At 38.5% G+C, this 17,129-nt stretch overlaps 1 protein-coding gene across 14 annotated transcripts in view; it reads left to right on the top strand.

The window, feature by feature from the left end:
- Positions 1-17,129, top strand: part of RAPGEF6 (Rap guanine nucleotide exchange factor 6) — a 122,653-nt gene that overhangs the window by 73,021 nt on the left and 32,503 nt on the right. For all 14 annotated transcript variants that reach the window (XM_054642678.2, XM_054642680.2, XM_054642683.2 and 11 more), the window contains 11 exons: positions 2,302-2,433; positions 8,507-8,690; positions 9,526-9,662; positions 10,158-10,316; positions 10,531-10,683; positions 11,204-11,368; positions 12,268-12,375; positions 12,730-12,933; positions 13,604-13,712; positions 15,457-15,700; positions 16,294-16,451. In XM_054642678.2, coding sequence (XP_054498653.1) covers positions 2,302-2,433; positions 8,507-8,690; positions 9,526-9,662; positions 10,158-10,316; positions 10,531-10,683; positions 11,204-11,368; positions 12,268-12,375; positions 12,730-12,933; positions 13,604-13,712; positions 15,457-15,700; positions 16,294-16,451 — 1,753 coding nt within the window. The remainder of the gene's footprint in view (positions 1-2,301; positions 2,434-8,506; positions 8,691-9,525; positions 9,663-10,157; positions 10,317-10,530; positions 10,684-11,203; positions 11,369-12,267; positions 12,376-12,729; positions 12,934-13,603; positions 13,713-15,456; positions 15,701-16,293; positions 16,452-17,129) is intronic.

The raw sequence follows: 17,129 nt of genomic DNA, 5'->3' as shown, positions 1-17,129 counted from the left end.
CACTTCTCAGTCTAGGTGTGGAAGACAGTGTTCATCACAAGAATCTTAAAATCTCAAATAAATTAGAGAAGACAAACTGTACATGGCAGCGCACATGTGTCGGTGCTGGGGTGTCTTTTAGCCAGACCAGGCTTTAACAGCACCAGTTGTTGGTAAAGAGCAGCACCTGCCATTGTTCTCCTGGGAAATCCTGCAGAATTGGTTCTACTCCTGGTCCTGCTCACTGTTTTACTGGAGCTGTTCTGAAGGTTTGAGAATCTGGATAGAAGGGAGCTTAAATTAGATTTCCTTATGTCTGTGTTACCACAGTCAGCATTGGATTTGATCATGGACAGAAAGATTGAAGCTGAAGTTGGAGCTGTTTGTTGGAGTAGGGAGGTTTTAAAGGTGGGGACAGCCTGAAGAGTTTGCAGGAAACCTGTGGGCTTTAAGCTAGAGCCAGTGGATCTGTGTGGGGTGATTTGTTCTGTAATTTCCTAAAACTCCTGGATGTTAGATCAGCTCTTCCCCTGTGCTGACAGCTCTTCCATGTATGGCAGCTCATCCCCAGTGCTGCTGGCCACCGGATTGAATTTTGTCACCTGAGTGCTTTGACCTTTTTGCTGTTCTCAAATCCTCAAAATAGGTATTTTCAGCCTGTAAAACTTTTTCTGGTGGCTAAACATAGGCTTTAAAGTGTTGTGTTTCCTTTGTATTTAGATCAAGTTCACTGCAACTTAAGTTCCCTAACCCTTATTCTGCCAACCTTCTTTCTTCCCCCTACTGCTTGAATTGGGCTTTTTGTGGGATTTTAGCAACCTTTTGCTTTTCAGACTTTCTCCTTTTCATGTGACCATAGATATGAATTTACAGGTTGGGTATTTTATTCTTTCTTTTGTTAGGAAAAAACAAAGCTAGAATAAGGTAAAAATTAGGATAGTGAGGAAGAGTAATGTTTGCTTTCATAGCCCACGTGGATTGTTGTGTTTGAGTAGTCATTGCCAACGAGAATGTCATTGGGAGTTGCAAGGGATGCAAGATCCCTCATGTTCCTTATCACAATTTTAATAGTGAAATTACATTGCATTTGTCAGAGGTCTCAACAGTTTTTTCCCTGGGTGTGGGGAAGGTTTGGCAAAACCTCTGGTGCCATCTGTGTTTTCGGAAAATATGTGAACTGGTGTTTGGTGAAGTACTTCTCTTGTGTGTTCTTCAGATAATGGACATGGAATTGTGATGGTAAATCAAAACCTGTTAATCACTTCTCTTAAGTTTAGTCAGTATTTATAAAGTTGATACCAGCTCAAGACTATTTGCCAGTATTGGCCTTTAGTTGATGCTGTTGGAGTAGTTTTGGACTTTTTCTGCATCAGAACTTTTTAAAAAAAGAAATAGTATGCAACTTGTATAATTTAAAAATGATAAAAGCACATAGAGAATCTATGATTCCTTGATACAGTGTGTTTTTCATGTAGTTGAGAATAATTTAAAAAAATTAAATTTTATTAAAGTTTATTAAATTTTAATAATTCAGTATTTTAAAAATAAGTATAATGACAAAAAAAAAAAAAAAACAACAACCAAGCAGCTGAATTAAAGGACTTCATTTGACAGTATCCTGTGCAGTTCTAAGTCTTTAAAAGCTACTGCTGTTTTTTTCAATAGAAAGAATATGGTTGTGAACTTCACATGCAAATTTAGATATCTGCAAGTGTGTTCATTTACAGATAGATTTATAAAATAGGAGTGCTGTTGTACATAGCTGTATCCAAAATTCATAATATTCTTTCTGTGTACTCATTTCTTTAAAGAAAATTTAAAGCCCTTTACAGACCAAATGTTTTATTTAGATTACATTACTTTTTGTTCTACCTTGATATTTTCTAAAGGTTATTCCTGAACTAAGGTGCATAAATTGAACTTATAAGGAGGAATCCTGCTTCTTCATAATGGATTCCAATGTCAGCTAAGGTTAAATACTGTGTGCTGTTTGGCCAGTGTCATATATTTGTCATCTTGGGGTATGTCACTTAGCTGTTAATATCCAAGACCTTTTTTTTATGAAAGGTGCATTGTGTTCCATCAGTTTTATGAAAAGTGAAGTGTGATTGGGTCAGCTTAGTCTAAACTAGCTTTTTCTCAAAATGTATGTCAAGTTACAGGTTCAAACTCTGTTTGATTTTGATTCGATAATTCAGCAATTCAAGTACAAATTTAAATGTGTAACCAAAGTTTTATGATAAACTTTGTCTTCAAATCAAACTTACACATCTTGTTTTCCTTTCTTTTTCCTACCTTTCCCCAAATTCCTGTTGTTTTCAGCTTCCAGCTGACCTTACCAAGATGCACCTCACGGACAATCCTCATCCGCAGGTGACGCACGTGCCCTCCAGCCAGTCAGGCTGCAGCATTGCCAGTGACTCTGGGAGCAGCAGCCTCTCTGATATTTATCAGGTAAGACTGCTTTGGTTTCATAGCTCTCCTTCCTTGATGTTACATCCATTCCATAAACAGGAAGAGTGACCCTTTATCCAAGACTGGGAAAAACCCTCTTGATGCTTCCACCTATCCCCGTGCTGCCCATGGGGCTCATCACTCCCACAGACATGCAGCAAGCTGATGCTTGTAAAGCTCTTTTTGTTGCTTTTCACATCTTTCTGTACCACCAAGTATGCTGTGGCTTTTAAAAGTAACATTTGTTGATTCATGGGATCATTTTCCTTTCTGAAATGGAACAAATCTCTTGAAATCAGCCTGGTGTTTCCAATGCCGTCCTTGATTATTTATATTTATTGCTAATAGCAGATGTTCAGTTCTACAAACAAAAGTGTGGTAATAAACCCACTTTGTACTAATTGACTGTGGAAATTCTAGTGTGGCTTCCTGAGAGAAGTTGGCTGAAAGCCAGAGATAGCTTCATTTGTTTACTGATAATACACTTAATAAGTTACCTGTCTTGTGTCAAATCACAGAGCTCATTTCATGGGTGTTTGTGCTCTGATTGATGAGGGGATTCAGCTTGGATTTGTATTGATCAGTAGTTTCACAGCTTTTCCACTTCCAAGTTGCAGTCTGACCACAATACAGAATATACAGCAGTTGTTAAGCATGGTGTAGGTGTAACTTGATTTTGGACACCTGTTCCTTTTTCTTAGGTGCTGTCTGGATATTATTTCTATGCTGGAAACAGATCAATGATACCTAGTTACAATATATTGCTTAGGGAACTTGAAAAATAAGACATTAAAGCAAAAATTACTTTAGAACACTGCAAGTGGCCCTGCATTTTTGTCCTAATTAGTTTACAACCTCACTACTTTAGATTTGCTTGCTGCCAGTAGATTAGGAGTAGCTGGCATCCCTGAGAGAGTCTCTCCAAGATGCTCCATGAATTCTCTTATTTCTGAGAGGCTGTGCTGGAAGATTGTGTTCTGTATCTTGACATTATTTTTACTCTTTTTCTTGATTTTCTGAATCAAGACAACATCAGAATTGGTGTTAGGTTAGGGTTGGGGTTGGGAGAGTCCAAGAGCCAACAGCTCCAGGGACAGTGGGGCTGGAAAAGGCTGCCAAGGTGATCACAGCAGGGCCACAACATTGCTGCTGCTACATCTTCTGACCTGGAGCAGCCATGGGAATGGGGACCTCAGCCCAGGACAAGCTGCCATCAGGCCTAGAGTTAGGGCTGAGTGTGACAGCCCCCAGAGCTGCACAGACACCGGCACTGGGAAAGGCACTGCAAGGCCATACATAGCAGCAGGGTGCTTGGCTTGCCTGCCTGAGCAGTTTGGAGAGGTTGCTCTAAGTGAAAAGCATTTACATATATTATTGATTACAAAGATATCACTCTAGCAATGATATCTTGTAATAAGAGAACACTCTTTTATCATGTGTGGGTAATTGCCTTATATCTACTCATCCATAAATGACAAAAGAGCATAATTGCTAAACAAAGAAAAATTATATAAATAAAAGAAATGGTGGAGTAACATATTTATATGCATTGTAGCAAATAAACCGTGGTGCTAGGTATTTTGTACACTAAGGAATAATTAATGTGAAAATGACTGCAGATTTTGTATTAATTTTTAGGAGTTAAGACTTTTCAGGTAAGAATTTCCTTTTCAGTGACATTCACCTGTCTGGTTTTGCATCCTGAAGGAAATGAGGACATCTGTTAGAGAATTCCTGGCTGGCCAGGTTGATGCTGAGGCAGGTCACCACTGTTCATCACTGATGAGTGAGATACTGAAAGATAATTCTAGAGCCATGCATGAGCAGAGCTACAGTGACATTAATTGTAAAAGATTGCATTAGAGAATCAAACATTTGATAAGCTGTGGGTGAAGAGAAGACATGCTACAGACATGGCACGAGGGGGGAAAAATCCTCAACAACCCACAGTGATTTTCTCCCCCTTAATTTTTTAGTGAAATTTTAGTATCTCGTTCTCATATGCCTAATGTGCAAATAGTAACCTGATAAAAGATCTATTTTATGTGCATTTATGTGTTTTATGGATTTTATTGCAGTAGCTGTAACAGCTAGTGATGGAGAATTCTCTTATTATTTGTCACAAATCTATAAATGATCTCTAGATATTACTTAGTAATAGATAAATGTTAAGTAATAATGCCATTGCCCAATATCTAACACAGCATTATATTGCAGCAACACATCAATATAGACAGATTTTGAAATCACAAAAAAGAAAAGTGGTTTCCCTCAAATATTCATCATATTATGAAGGTAGAGAACATCTTTGATACATAATAAACCTACATGTTGAGTGTGATGTATTGACTCCATGATTGAAAGCATTTTTGGTACAGCAAAATACAGATTTTCATAAAATGTTTGGAAAATGATGCTTTGCTTTTGCAGTCAGCTTCATATGTATCATGCCAAGCTTCACATACTAAACTCTTTAGAAATATCATTAGTGTCACTAATATTCTAAATAATTTTGATTAATGTAGCCTTGAAATGACCTTTTGAATTAATGGTATCTTAACATTAATTTTTACAGTAAGTAGTACAAACTTCATTCTAGAATGGGAAAACATTATAAGAATGGTAGAACCAAATAATGAAACAATGTTTTATTTAGATATGTAAAGATTTTCTCTTCATCTGTGTACACCACATTCATCAATAGTGTTGAAATGAGGTTTCACTTGTTCCAGCTGCCTTTTAGTCCAGAGTAAAGCCCATTTCCAGTTAAACAGGAAATTATGAACATAAAGCTTAGTGAGATCAGCAGAAGATTCCTGCCTCTAAGCTCTGCTGTGGAGACATTGTGTTAAATCTCCTGAGTAAGTTGCAAAAAGTGATGAAAATTTATGGTTTTCTTTCTTGCCTTTTCTGTTGCTGTTCCCTGTTGGAGATTTCAGTGTTTTGGTGTCTGAAACCGGACACCAGAATGTCCTAATGTGTGTATTGTAAATTCCAGCTTGCTTGGAATACTGCAGAGCAGGTGTCTTTCTGTTGTGCTGCAGACCTTTTTTAATTAGAGGAAGAAAATGTAAGTTATTCTCTACAATTTTTAAAGTAACTTCTTGCTTGAAGGGGATTTAAAAATTTTTATTCTTTCAATCCCTTTCTGAAAGTACATTTAATTTCAGAACTCTGGTCTTCAGCAGGAGCTAGGGGAAGCTGTGTGGTTGTGCATACAGCAGTTGAAATGCAGTCTTGTACAGCTGATTTGACCTGTTACAGGGGTCCTTGGGGGAAAAGAATTCAACATTTCATTGCACAGGGAAAACATCTTTCTTTGCCCTTTTATGGGACAGGGTCTAAGGTGCCCAGCCAGAGTCACACAGGGAATGCAGATTGTCTCTCTGGATGTGGCTGGAGAGGGTCTCACCTCCACTCAGACAAATGAGTTTCTTGTATCAATACCTGGCAATCATCTTCTCTTAGTGGCCAACCAGTTTGCATCAGTTTTTTCCTACCTGTTTATTTCTGTCAGTTCTCTCCCCTTTCACTTCTTTGAAAATCCTTCATTTATCACTTTGGGAGTATGTACTCTTTGTGGGCAGCAACATCATTGTCCAGCAGTAATTCCAATTGTGGTTAAGGCTTCAATATTGAAATAGATTATCTATAAAATATTTATCAAGGATGTATATTTCAGTAGATACCCTTGTGCCACAGACCTGATCCTGGAAATCCATATTTGTGTGAGATTTGAGGATTGCAGCTTCAGGTTTCATTTTGTACCTCAGTAGTTCATAAATGTTTGTGTTAGGATTGATTTTTATATTTGATAATGGAAACAGCTGGAGCATTGTGGTTGGGAAGAGCAGCTACTTTTGCAGATGGCTTTGTGAGTGAAATCCTTCCTGTTCTTCCAGCACTGACCTGCCAGCATTCTGTCACCCATCTGCAAAGAATCTTGGAAACACAGTTGGAGGAACTGCTCCTATTTCATAGTTTGATCAAATTGTAACTTATTTATCAAGAAAGGAGCTGATTTGTCTATTTTCCTATGTAGGATATAAAAAATTTGGTAGAACCTGTAGCCTCAGTTTTTTCTGGTTCAGCATAGGGGTATCAAAGTGAGGATTTGGTGCTCCTGTTTGTCATAGCATGAAGAAGTTGGTATAAATTGTGGCTATTTAGATGAAGAAATGCTAGAAAAGTGCTAGAATAAAATGCTGTACTGATCATGTGCTGCTGAGAATCTCCAAGTACAATTTGCACTTGGGCTTAATTCCAAAATTGTTAATGTGAGCTACAGAAGCCAATAAAGTGATGTAATGTAAAACAGATTTAACCCTCTCTATATTGTTACACTCCTCTGAAAGAAATACATATTTTAAAATAGTTTAAGCTTTATTTATTAGGTTTGCTAGCCAATTACCAAAATGTGGACAATCTCTAGGGTTATATCTAAACCCCAGGTTTTTTTTCTGGTGTAGGATGACAGAGCTGTTCCTCTGTCCAGGTATTGGGGCTCACATCAGCATGGAGTGTGTAGGGAGATGGAGACAGTGCAGTCTGGTGTGATTAAATTGCTTTAAATGAATATTGTTTTATGTGAGGCCATAAGAGCAGGAGAGCAGTGACCAAGTAAGGACGTTCTGGTGAAAATTAAGCACAAGAAGAAAATGCATTAATGGAATCAGGGAGGATTCATGTGTCCTGGGAGGAATATAGGTACACTGCCCTAATGTGTAGGGTTGGGATCAGGAAGGGTCAGGCTCAGTTGGAGGGGGATTTGGCAAGGGATGTGTCAAAAACCAGAAGGGCTTCTACAGGTACATTAGTCAAAAAAACCAAAACCCCCAAAAACCAGATACAAATTGTGCTTCACTCCCCCAGTAAATAAGGCAGGAGAACTGATGACATGGAGAAGGCTGAGGCACTCAGCCATTTTTGTCTCAGTTTTCACAGGTTGCTCTTCCCACATCTCTCCATGCCCTGAACATCAAGGCAGGGACTGGGGAATCCTTCCCATGGGAAGAGGGACTTGGCTGGTGGAACTGTGGATGCACTCTCCATCCAGCAGTTGTGTGATGCCCCCAGAGATGGGAGAAAAAAGGGATTAAGGCCCCAGGGATACCTTATTGCATCCTGTCAATACTTAAAGCAGATTTATTAGGAAGACTTTTTACCATGTCCTGTAGTGACAAAGACAAAAGGTAGATCTAATTTGGGTACAGGAAGAAAATCTTGCCTGTGAGGGTTTTGAGACACTGGTACAGGTTGTCCAGAGAAGCTGTGCTCTGCTCCATTAAAGTGTTAACTTCAGTCTCCATTTTGGATGTTTGTGAACATGCAAAAACCTTAGCTCAGTGTTTTTGTAAAATCTGAAGGATTTCTTCAAAGTGGAAGTGAGTGTTGTAAATGCGCTCATTTAAAAAACAAACTCCATTTTCTGCAAGTTTCTATATAATTGCCTTGTACTTTTCAGTGACACATCTTGTTGTTCAAATTTCTGAATTTAAACAGAAAAATGATTTGCATTCTGGCTTAAGCTTTAAAAAAATTGATTGAGCAACTACTCTGTAGAAACTGAGAATTTGAAACTACATTTTTTCCCCCTTCCATCTGTTTGGAAATTTATTTTCATGGCATTACATCATTTAAACTGTACATAAGGAATCAGTGCAAGTGATTCCTATGTGATTCTGCTTTTTGTTGCTGGTATTTTGTACTCTTTGACCATTGTCTTATTTGGCTGCTCAGGGTGATGTCTTTGTTGTCATCTATTGCTGACAGTAGAAATGTGTCTGCAGGCATTGATATTACTAAACTATATTATTATTTTGTTAATACTGTAGACTCAAATGGTGGAAAAACAATGTCACAGGAATTCACAAGAAAGAGAATAAATGCTGTAAAATGAAAATCTAGTCCATTTCAGCACAACATGTTTTCCTCAGTGTTTAGAAAGGGAGCTGTTAGAGATTCTAGTTAGACTTGTTAGTCACAGAATTTAATTTTTTTTTTATTAGCTACCTCAGACCATAAATCACTGAACTGAGGACATTGAACCCTCTGTGTGGCATTTTCTTTGTAGGCTACAGAAAGTGAGATGGGAGATGTTGATTTAACGGGTCTTCCAGAAGCACCTGTAGACTCTGAAGATGAAGAAGAGGAGGAGGATGAAGATATTGACAGAACTTCTGATCCACTTCTAGGGCGAGATGTTGTCCGAGAGTGCCTTGAGAAAGAGCCTGCAGATAAAACTGATGATGACATTGGTGAGGAGGAAAAATACAGTACTAAAATTGACATAGGGCTACTTCATATAACATCTGTAAGAGAAGCATCACCAAAAACTGTTTAATGAGTTAATGTTCACTGTATATCTTAAGAATTGAATGACGTCTCACTTTGCTCTCTTGATACTCTTAATTGAATGATGTCTTCTCTTGCTCTCTGAGAGAGTATTTGTTCTGAGAATCCAAGTATTTTGAACAACAGTCTTTGTAATACTCGAGATGTGATGTTTTACAGTCATTGTGTGCATTGATGTAATGGGACATGTAGCAAGGTAATTCTGACTGCCTGAAAGTGTTGAAGTAGTTATTAAATAGCAAAGAGAACATACTATTACTGAGTATAGGTATACTTAACTGTAAGCTGCAAAACAGTTAAAATTAAGATAATTTACTGCAGTGTTTAACTAGAAATTGGCATGAATTTCAATAGCAAAATTTGCTTTCTGCTGTACTTCAGATTGCGTCTCTGAACACTGGAAAATCATTTCATGCTCCTGTCTAGCTTATAATTACTGTACCTAGGGGTATTTTTAATTTTTCTAAATGTTTGAAGCTGAAGTGCTTTTACTGTTAGCTAGACTGCTGCCCTGAGAGTCAATCAGAGCACCAGCGAGGCTGTGGAGCTGTGTTCTGGCTCTTGATGACAAAGTGCACACTGGGCTCTTTTTAGCCACAGGCACTAATGGGAAGTGTAACACCCCTGAACAATTTTCAAATGAATTTAACTGAAGTTTAATACACTTATGGAGAGTAAGGAATCCAAGGAAACCCTGGGCCTTGCAATCATCATACCAATGTTTCCTTTGTCTAACAGAACAATTACTGGAGTTCATGCATCAACTCCCTGCCTTTGCCAACATGACCATGTCTGTGAGGAGAGAACTGTGCTCAGTGATGATCTTTGAAGTCGTGGAGCAAGCAGGAGCCATCATACTTGAAGATGGCCAGGAAGTAAGTCCCTGCTCCCAGAAAAGGTGTGAAATCAGTAGTCAGGCTCCCAGCATAGGTGCCCTGAGTCACTACCCTGAAATCTCTCTTCCTGCTTGGATCAAGACATCTGGAATGGCCTTTGCTGTTCATCCCTCCCAGAAGGGCTGAGGTAGACTCATCTGTGGCAGTGACTAAATAGGTACCCAGGGAAGGAATGTTCATTCTCACTAAATGGTACAAATATATCATGGCAATTAGCCTACTTATTAAGAAAGCAGTCTATTCCTCAGTATTTCTCCCTTCAGAATCAGTTCTGAAGGATATGAAGGAAGCTGAAAAGCATTCTTTTTTCCATCTCTCACATCTCACTGCCTTACAGTGCAGTGTTGGTGAATTAATTGTTGCAGAGATGTGCTCATAACAAACTGGAGGCTACAAGAATGAGCCTTCCTGAGATAAGAGCTTACAAAAGTTGTTGAATTAGTTTCACTTTTTAATTTTTTTTTCTTTCTCTAGCTTGATTCTTGGTACGTTATTTTAAATGGCACAGTAGAAATCACCTATCCTGATGGGAAGAGTGAGAGTCTTTGTATGGGAAATAGTTTTGGGATTACTCCCTCACTGGACAAACAGTACATGAATGGAGTGGTCAGAACCAAAGTAGATGATTGTCAGGTAAGGTTACAATTCTGTATAACTACCTCTTATTTTTAAGCATCTAATAAAAGAGAAGAGATTGGAACAGGTACAGAGAAACCTGCAAAGGTGCTCTGGGAGCTGGAGCCCCTGCTGTGGAGAGAGATTTAGAGAGTTGGGGTTGTTCAGCCTGGAGATGGGGATACATTCATATTTTAGGTACTTTAATCACTGTTGTTCTCCTTGGGGACAGTTTGTGTGTATAGCCCAGCAAGACTACTGGAGGATTCTGAACCATGTAGAAAAAAACACTCACAAAGTGGAGGAAGAAGGAGAAATTGTGATGGTAAAGGAGCACAGGGAGCTGGATCGCAGTGGAACCAGGAAAGGACACATAGTTATCAAGGTACATTTCTCTCTATGCTTTCCATTAATCTATTAAACTTTTATTTATTAGTAAATAAATTTGAATCTAGTATACATACTCAGTTTTGTCTGTGTCAGCTCAAAAAACTTAATTGGAAGGAATGTGTATTATATTCCAAATTTACTTCCATTTCCCCTTTATTAAAGTTACATACATTGTAACCTGTTCAACACATATATTGAAGTTTTTTATTGGGAGCACACTTTGAGGTGTTTATGACCATTTTTTGTAATCTGAAAGAGGGACTTAAACTACTTACTAAAAATTAAAATTAAGGGAAAATACTAATAGTTTTAGCCAGGTGTTACCTTTGCAAAATATCAGGGCTGAGAGAAGCAGGAGGATTTGATTTAAACATGTTGGTGCATTTTCTCCTGAGCTGGCCATAACTGAACTTTCTGAAGGGATTATACTGGTCATGTGGGTTTATGTTGAATTCCTCTTTAGGGAGAGGTAGTGGTGAGAGATACCAGTTATTTTTTGATTTGCTTTTTTTAAGGCAACACCCGAGAGACTCATCATGCACTTAATAGAGGAACATTCTATTGTGGATCCAACCTACATCGAAGATTTTCTTTTAACATACAGAACATTTCTAACAAGTCCCTTGGAAGTTGGAAATAAACTCTTGGAATGGTTCACAGTGGACAGCCTCAGGGATAAGGTTGGTTGCAGTCTAAGAGATTAATATTTCTGGTGAAAATATATTTAAATTGATCCCTTTTTGTATTGCTGATAAGCTAAGATAAATAAAACTAGGTTCCACTCTATCTAGCTGTGTGCACATTCATGAAAAACCTTGATAGTCTGGAACTTATGCCAATTTGTTGATTCTTAGCCAATGTTTTTATGTGTTGTAGCCTTGAGCTGAGGAAGTCCAACATTCTGTCAAAACACTGGATGTTTTGTATAGGAAGTTGTGCAGGGTCTGCTGTGGTTAGTGCTTCTCCTCTTACCTCTTTCCATGCTTTTCAATTTGGCAGCTACTGGTTTTTAATAAAAGGAAAGATAAAGAGAAGTGTGTCATCAAACAAAAGTAGAATGGTATTATTTTGAAAGAGAAACTGCTATAGACTTTAATATGGGTGGATAATATAGTTGTGAGATTTACTATCATGAATAGAAGTGACTCTGTAGCACCAATAGGAGCAATCTGAAGATTTAAATAAAATTTCTTAAAAGAAAGCTTTTTATCATCACAACTAGAACTTCCTTTAAAGAAATCATTAGGATGCTTTAAATGGTGATTTTCATGAGCAGTGTCAGGAAGGCTTAGCTGAAGATGGATTTTATGCACCAGTAGGTACTGGCTGAGGTTGCCAGTATTTTTTAGGTATAAAAATATTTGGGTTTTTTAATTTTTCACTTGCTTCCCCAAATAAAGGGAAAAGGAAGATGATTTCAAATGTAAATGTCTTTTTCCTATCAGATACAGTAATCTGTTTTATGTTGTTCTACCACATCCAAGTATTCCTCTGTGTTTATAGATTAAAGCTTATGGGAGAAGAACCATCGGTACCTTTCTATGTGTATATATATACATAGTTTATTTTGTTTTTACAGGTTACCAGAGTAGTGTTACTGTGGGTGAACAATCATTTTAATGACTTTGAAGGAGATCCTGCCATGACTCGATTCCTGGAAGAATTTGAAAAGAACTTGGAAGATACGGTAGGAGCAAAAAAGAATGAGTGTCACATTTTCTAGTGCTACATATTTCACTTTTTGAGTGTTACCAGTGCCTAACAGCTGTAGTCTCTAAGTGTAACAGTTAAAGGTGGCTTTTAACATGGAACATATTTGTTCTTAAGTATAAATGAGATATAAAGGCCATATAAAGTAATACCTATGGCACTCACTTGGGAGTTTTTGCATTTCTGCAAAAGAGGATAAGGTTTATTTAGTAAGATCTGAAAATCTGGTATCAAAAATCTGTTTTCTGGCACTTGGGGTATTTTTCATAACTGTTTTTCCATTTCTGATAAAAGAAACATTGCACTGCATTTTGTGTCTTCTGTGTTACAGAAAATGAAAGGCCATCTCAGATTGCTGAATATTGCTTGTGCTGCCAAAGCAAAATGGAGGCAAATCACCCTGCAAAAACCTTCCAGAGATTCTCCCCTGTTTTTCAGCCTTCTAGGAGGCAGTGACAAAGGGTTTGGTATTTTTGTAGAGACTGTGGAGATAGGCAGCAAAGCAGCAGAAGCTGGACTTAAACGTGGTGATCAGGTAAAAACAATTATGTTAATTTAAAATATTCTGCTTCACCCACCTCTTGGTTGTTGTCAACAGAAATGTTGTGCTGTGTGCTAAAACCAAACCACTGGCAGGTGTGGGAATGCCACAGCTCAGCTTCCATTTCTGTCTGTTAAATGGGTTTCTATTAAATGGTTTTCAAATTATGTAAAATATTAAAATATTCCAAAAATTGAATGGGAAAAGAAACCAAGTTGCAGTTATTTTTTGAAACTTTGTGATTGGAGATATGGTTACATTGAAACCATCAGATTGTGTTGTGGGACTGATTCTCACCTGATGTGTTTGATCCCAGCTCACTGAGGAAGGTCACACTCAGTGAAAATGCAGCTTTTGAGGTGATTTCTGTGGCTCCTGAGCCACCATTTCTGATTAATTACAAGAATGTCATGTTATCATAGAAAATATACTTATTTAAAGCATTTTTCAAGTAAAAATGGAAGTCCTGACCTACTTACACGATATAACTTCTCTGACATGATGAAAATTGTTATTTTACATGGAATGTTTTCATTGTGTAGCTGCTGTAAAGATGATATGGTAATTCCTGGGAAGTTCTTACTGTGCCTGTATTATCACCTTTGTATTTGTAAGTCTGTCAGATACATGTTCTCCTAATAGTCCCAATTTTTATTTCTTAAAGATAATGGAAGTAAATGGACAGAATTTTGAGAACATTACCTTTGTAAAAGCTCTGGAAATCTTAAAGAATAACACACATCTCTCCATTACTGTAAAAACAAATATTTTTGGTGAGTAGACTGTATATATTATACATATTTATGTGTGAAGAAAAAACTCCACTCCTTCTGGCTTTATGAGTGCAATAGGATTCCACCTTTTTTTTCCAACTTGCTCTTGAGGTGAGAAGTTGTGCAGAAGTCCCCTCATTGTGCCTCTGTTTGCTTGGATAAGTTCTCATGTGCCAAGGGCTGCATGTTGAGTGGCACAGAGCCAGCACAGGCAGCTCTTCAACTCCCTGAGAAATCCTCAGATGACTGTTTAAGCTGATTTAGTGTCCCCTCCATGCAGTGGGGCTGAAACAAAGCCAGGGGATCTGGACCAAAATGTTTTTGCCAAGAAACAGCAAAAGGGTAAGACTGGGATTTTGTGAAACTTTCTTTAATGGCTGTAAGAATGAGAGGATAAATTACCTTTATAATTGAAAAGGGGATATAAAAAGTGGTATGGCATATAAATGTTGGCTTTTAATTGTCATCATGAATATAAACACCTAAATACCTCTTTAAAATCTCAGTCAAATCATCTGTTCTTTTTCCATAATCTTGTTCAGGCAACAGAATAACAAGAGCTACAGAAAGGAGGAGACTGTGCCCAGGATAGCTCCTTCCTGCATAGTTGTATCCATATCTTCTTCTGATGGTTCTCTTCTCCTATTTCCTTCTTCCAGTTACCTGCCCTTGCTCACTATTGATTTTCTTTTCATTATTATACTGTGTTGATCACTGTGCAGCTAAAAAGGTTCAAGGCCTCAGCAGTTGCTTATTAGCATAATGCAAAAAAAGCTTGAAACAACCAGAGTCACCAGTGCCCCAAGGTGAAATGGCATGAAATGAAGCATCACTAGAACTGAGACAGTGATAGGTTGTTAATTTGTGTTATAAATGTGAGCAACATACACTTACAAGTGGATTCTAATCTCCTCCTGCTAGTTGATAGAATTTCAAGGTGATTTCTCTGATAAATTTTAATGAATTAATATCTTGAAGCTTTTTTCAACAGTGATACCTATTACCCTGTTATTCTGACTTCCTAATTGAGTGTTAAGTGTCTGGTACTGACTATGAGCAATTCCTGTTATTCTATTCAAATCTATACTGGGAAAGCTTGTACCCTTAGCTTTTATTATACAACAGAAATGTACCATTTAATTGGACTTTCTGGACAGAAAGTTTTGGTTGCCTTCCTCATAGGGAGAATCTGAGTAATTTGCATTGTTTTCAGTTCTGCATTTTCCAGTATCACTGTATTTTCAATAGAAAATCCTGAATTTCTGACTTGAAAGGTCTTCAAAAGATTTTTAAAGGATCTTTAAAGAAGTAATTGACGTTGACAAGACAATTTGAACTTTTTTTTCACCTTATATATGTGGAAAGAAACAGAACGAACCCCCTATGATTTCTATGGAATTCTAGCTTTGAGAATGTCAGTGTGGGTTATAGACTAGCTTAGTTTCATAAATGCAATGGGAAATCTGATGCAGCTTGTGTTCAGTAGTGTTAGTAGAAGCAAAGACAGTTTGGGAAAATATCAGTCTGTGTTGCAGTTACTCTTGAAGAGGCATGTGCTCTCCATTACCTAAAAGATGCAAACAAAAAAGCCAATAAATGCATAGTGCTTATTGCCCTGAATGCAGTGTTTCCTTATTCTCTCTCTGGGATGTGAGAAGCAAAAGGTTTGAGGGGAGAAGAAAATTTCATTGTGAAGTTCTGAGCGTGCAAATGTTACTCACAACAACTGTATATTCTCTTACAGTGTTTAAGGAGCTGCTCTGCAGGATAGGACAGGAGAAGAATGGAATTCCACATATTCCAAAAATTGCAGAAAAGAAAAACAACCGTTATTCTATCCCAGATATGCCTGGAGATGTGGAACAGATGTTTCCCCGTGAAAAAGGAAACAAGAAAATGAAAGCTAACACTGTATCTGGTGGGAGAAACAGAATCAGGAAAATTTTAGACAAGACCCGTTTCAGCATCTTGCCTCCAAAACTGTTCAGGTTTGTCAGACCCTTTATCAAAAAGTAATGGTTCCTGATTAGGTTGTGATACTTTAATCATAGAATGGTTGGAAAGGGATTGGGTTGACAGGGAACTTAAAGACTATCCCATTCCTGCCCCTCCATGGGCAGGGACACCTTCCACTCTCCCAGGTTGTTCCAAGCCCCATCCAGCCTGGCCTTGGACACTTCCAGGGATGGGGCAGCCACAGCTGCTCTGGGCACCCTGTGCCAGGGCCTCCCCACGGTCCTCAATTAGAGAGGAATTGCCCCTTAACATTCACCTAAAACCAGCCCCCCTTCAGCCTCAGACCACTAAGAGATATCACTTGCTTAGTATTTCTAGTCATTATGTCCATGTTGCTTATGTTTCTTAAAAAATCATGGCACCTGCCCCAAGAATGCAGAACAAGACCAAAATATCTTTTCTCTCCCCATGAACGCTTTCAAATCTTTATCCCCATCTTGTTTTGAAAGCCTGTCTACAGCATGTAGTTAAAACAGCTGAACACCATTATGTTTCTTAGTTTCATTCATGCCAAGGTGAGAAGGAGGAGTTCAGTGCAGGTAACTGAAGCAGCTCTGTTTTGCAGCGACGGCAGCGTGAGCCAGTCCCAGGATGACAGCATCGTGGGGACACGGCAGTGCCGGCACAGCCTGGCCATCATGCCCATCCCAGGCACCCTTTCATCTAGCAGCCCTGACCTGCTGCAGCCCACAACCAGCATTCTGGATTTCTCTAACCCTTCAGGTAAATGGCAGCTGGAGGTTGGTTTGCAGGATGGTTAGCAAGGCAGCTGGGCAGGGGGAATATTGCCATGTCCTCACATTGCTGGTGCGAGTGCAGCAGCTTGGCTTTGTCAGGCATCTTGTGGGCCCGGCAGGGATGAAACTGGAATGTACTGAAAATCCACACTGCCTGAGCCTCTCTTGCCTACTTTTTTTAGGTCATGTGAGACTTACTTATTTATTACAAAGAAATGTATTTTGCCACTTCTGAGAGCCTTTAATTTGCTTGGCTCTGGTGGAAGGAGATAATCTTTGTTTGCCCCTTTCTCCTTTGCCATTCTCCTCAGTGCTTTGACTTGTCCATCCTTCTGTCTGCCAGTATATATTTCAGGCAGTATTTTGGATAGAATAGGACTGTCATGGTACCAGCACAGTGATTTTCATGTTTTACAAACGTTATGTATACTCAACAGGATGTCTAAAATCCTCAAAATTGTTTTGAGATACGTGGTCTGGGCTTTCATTGCTGTTGCTGTAGGAATCCAGTTTATGGGGTGGCTGCATGAGGCATTTGTTGCAATAGGCAGTAAACATGCCTGCCTGTAAACATGTCTAGTCAGAATCTTTTTCCCCTATTTTAAGTGTAAGTTCTGTACATAGTGGCATATTCTGTAAAGTGTTTTGTGACTGTGACTTATGT

This window comes from Agelaius phoeniceus, chromosome 15, assembly GCF_051311805.1.
Source record: "Agelaius phoeniceus isolate bAgePho1 chromosome 15, bAgePho1.hap1, whole genome shotgun sequence".
NCBI classification, from domain to species: Eukaryota; Metazoa; Chordata; class Aves; order Passeriformes; family Icteridae; genus Agelaius; species Agelaius phoeniceus.
This window is presented reverse-complemented; position numbering and strand designations above follow the sequence as displayed.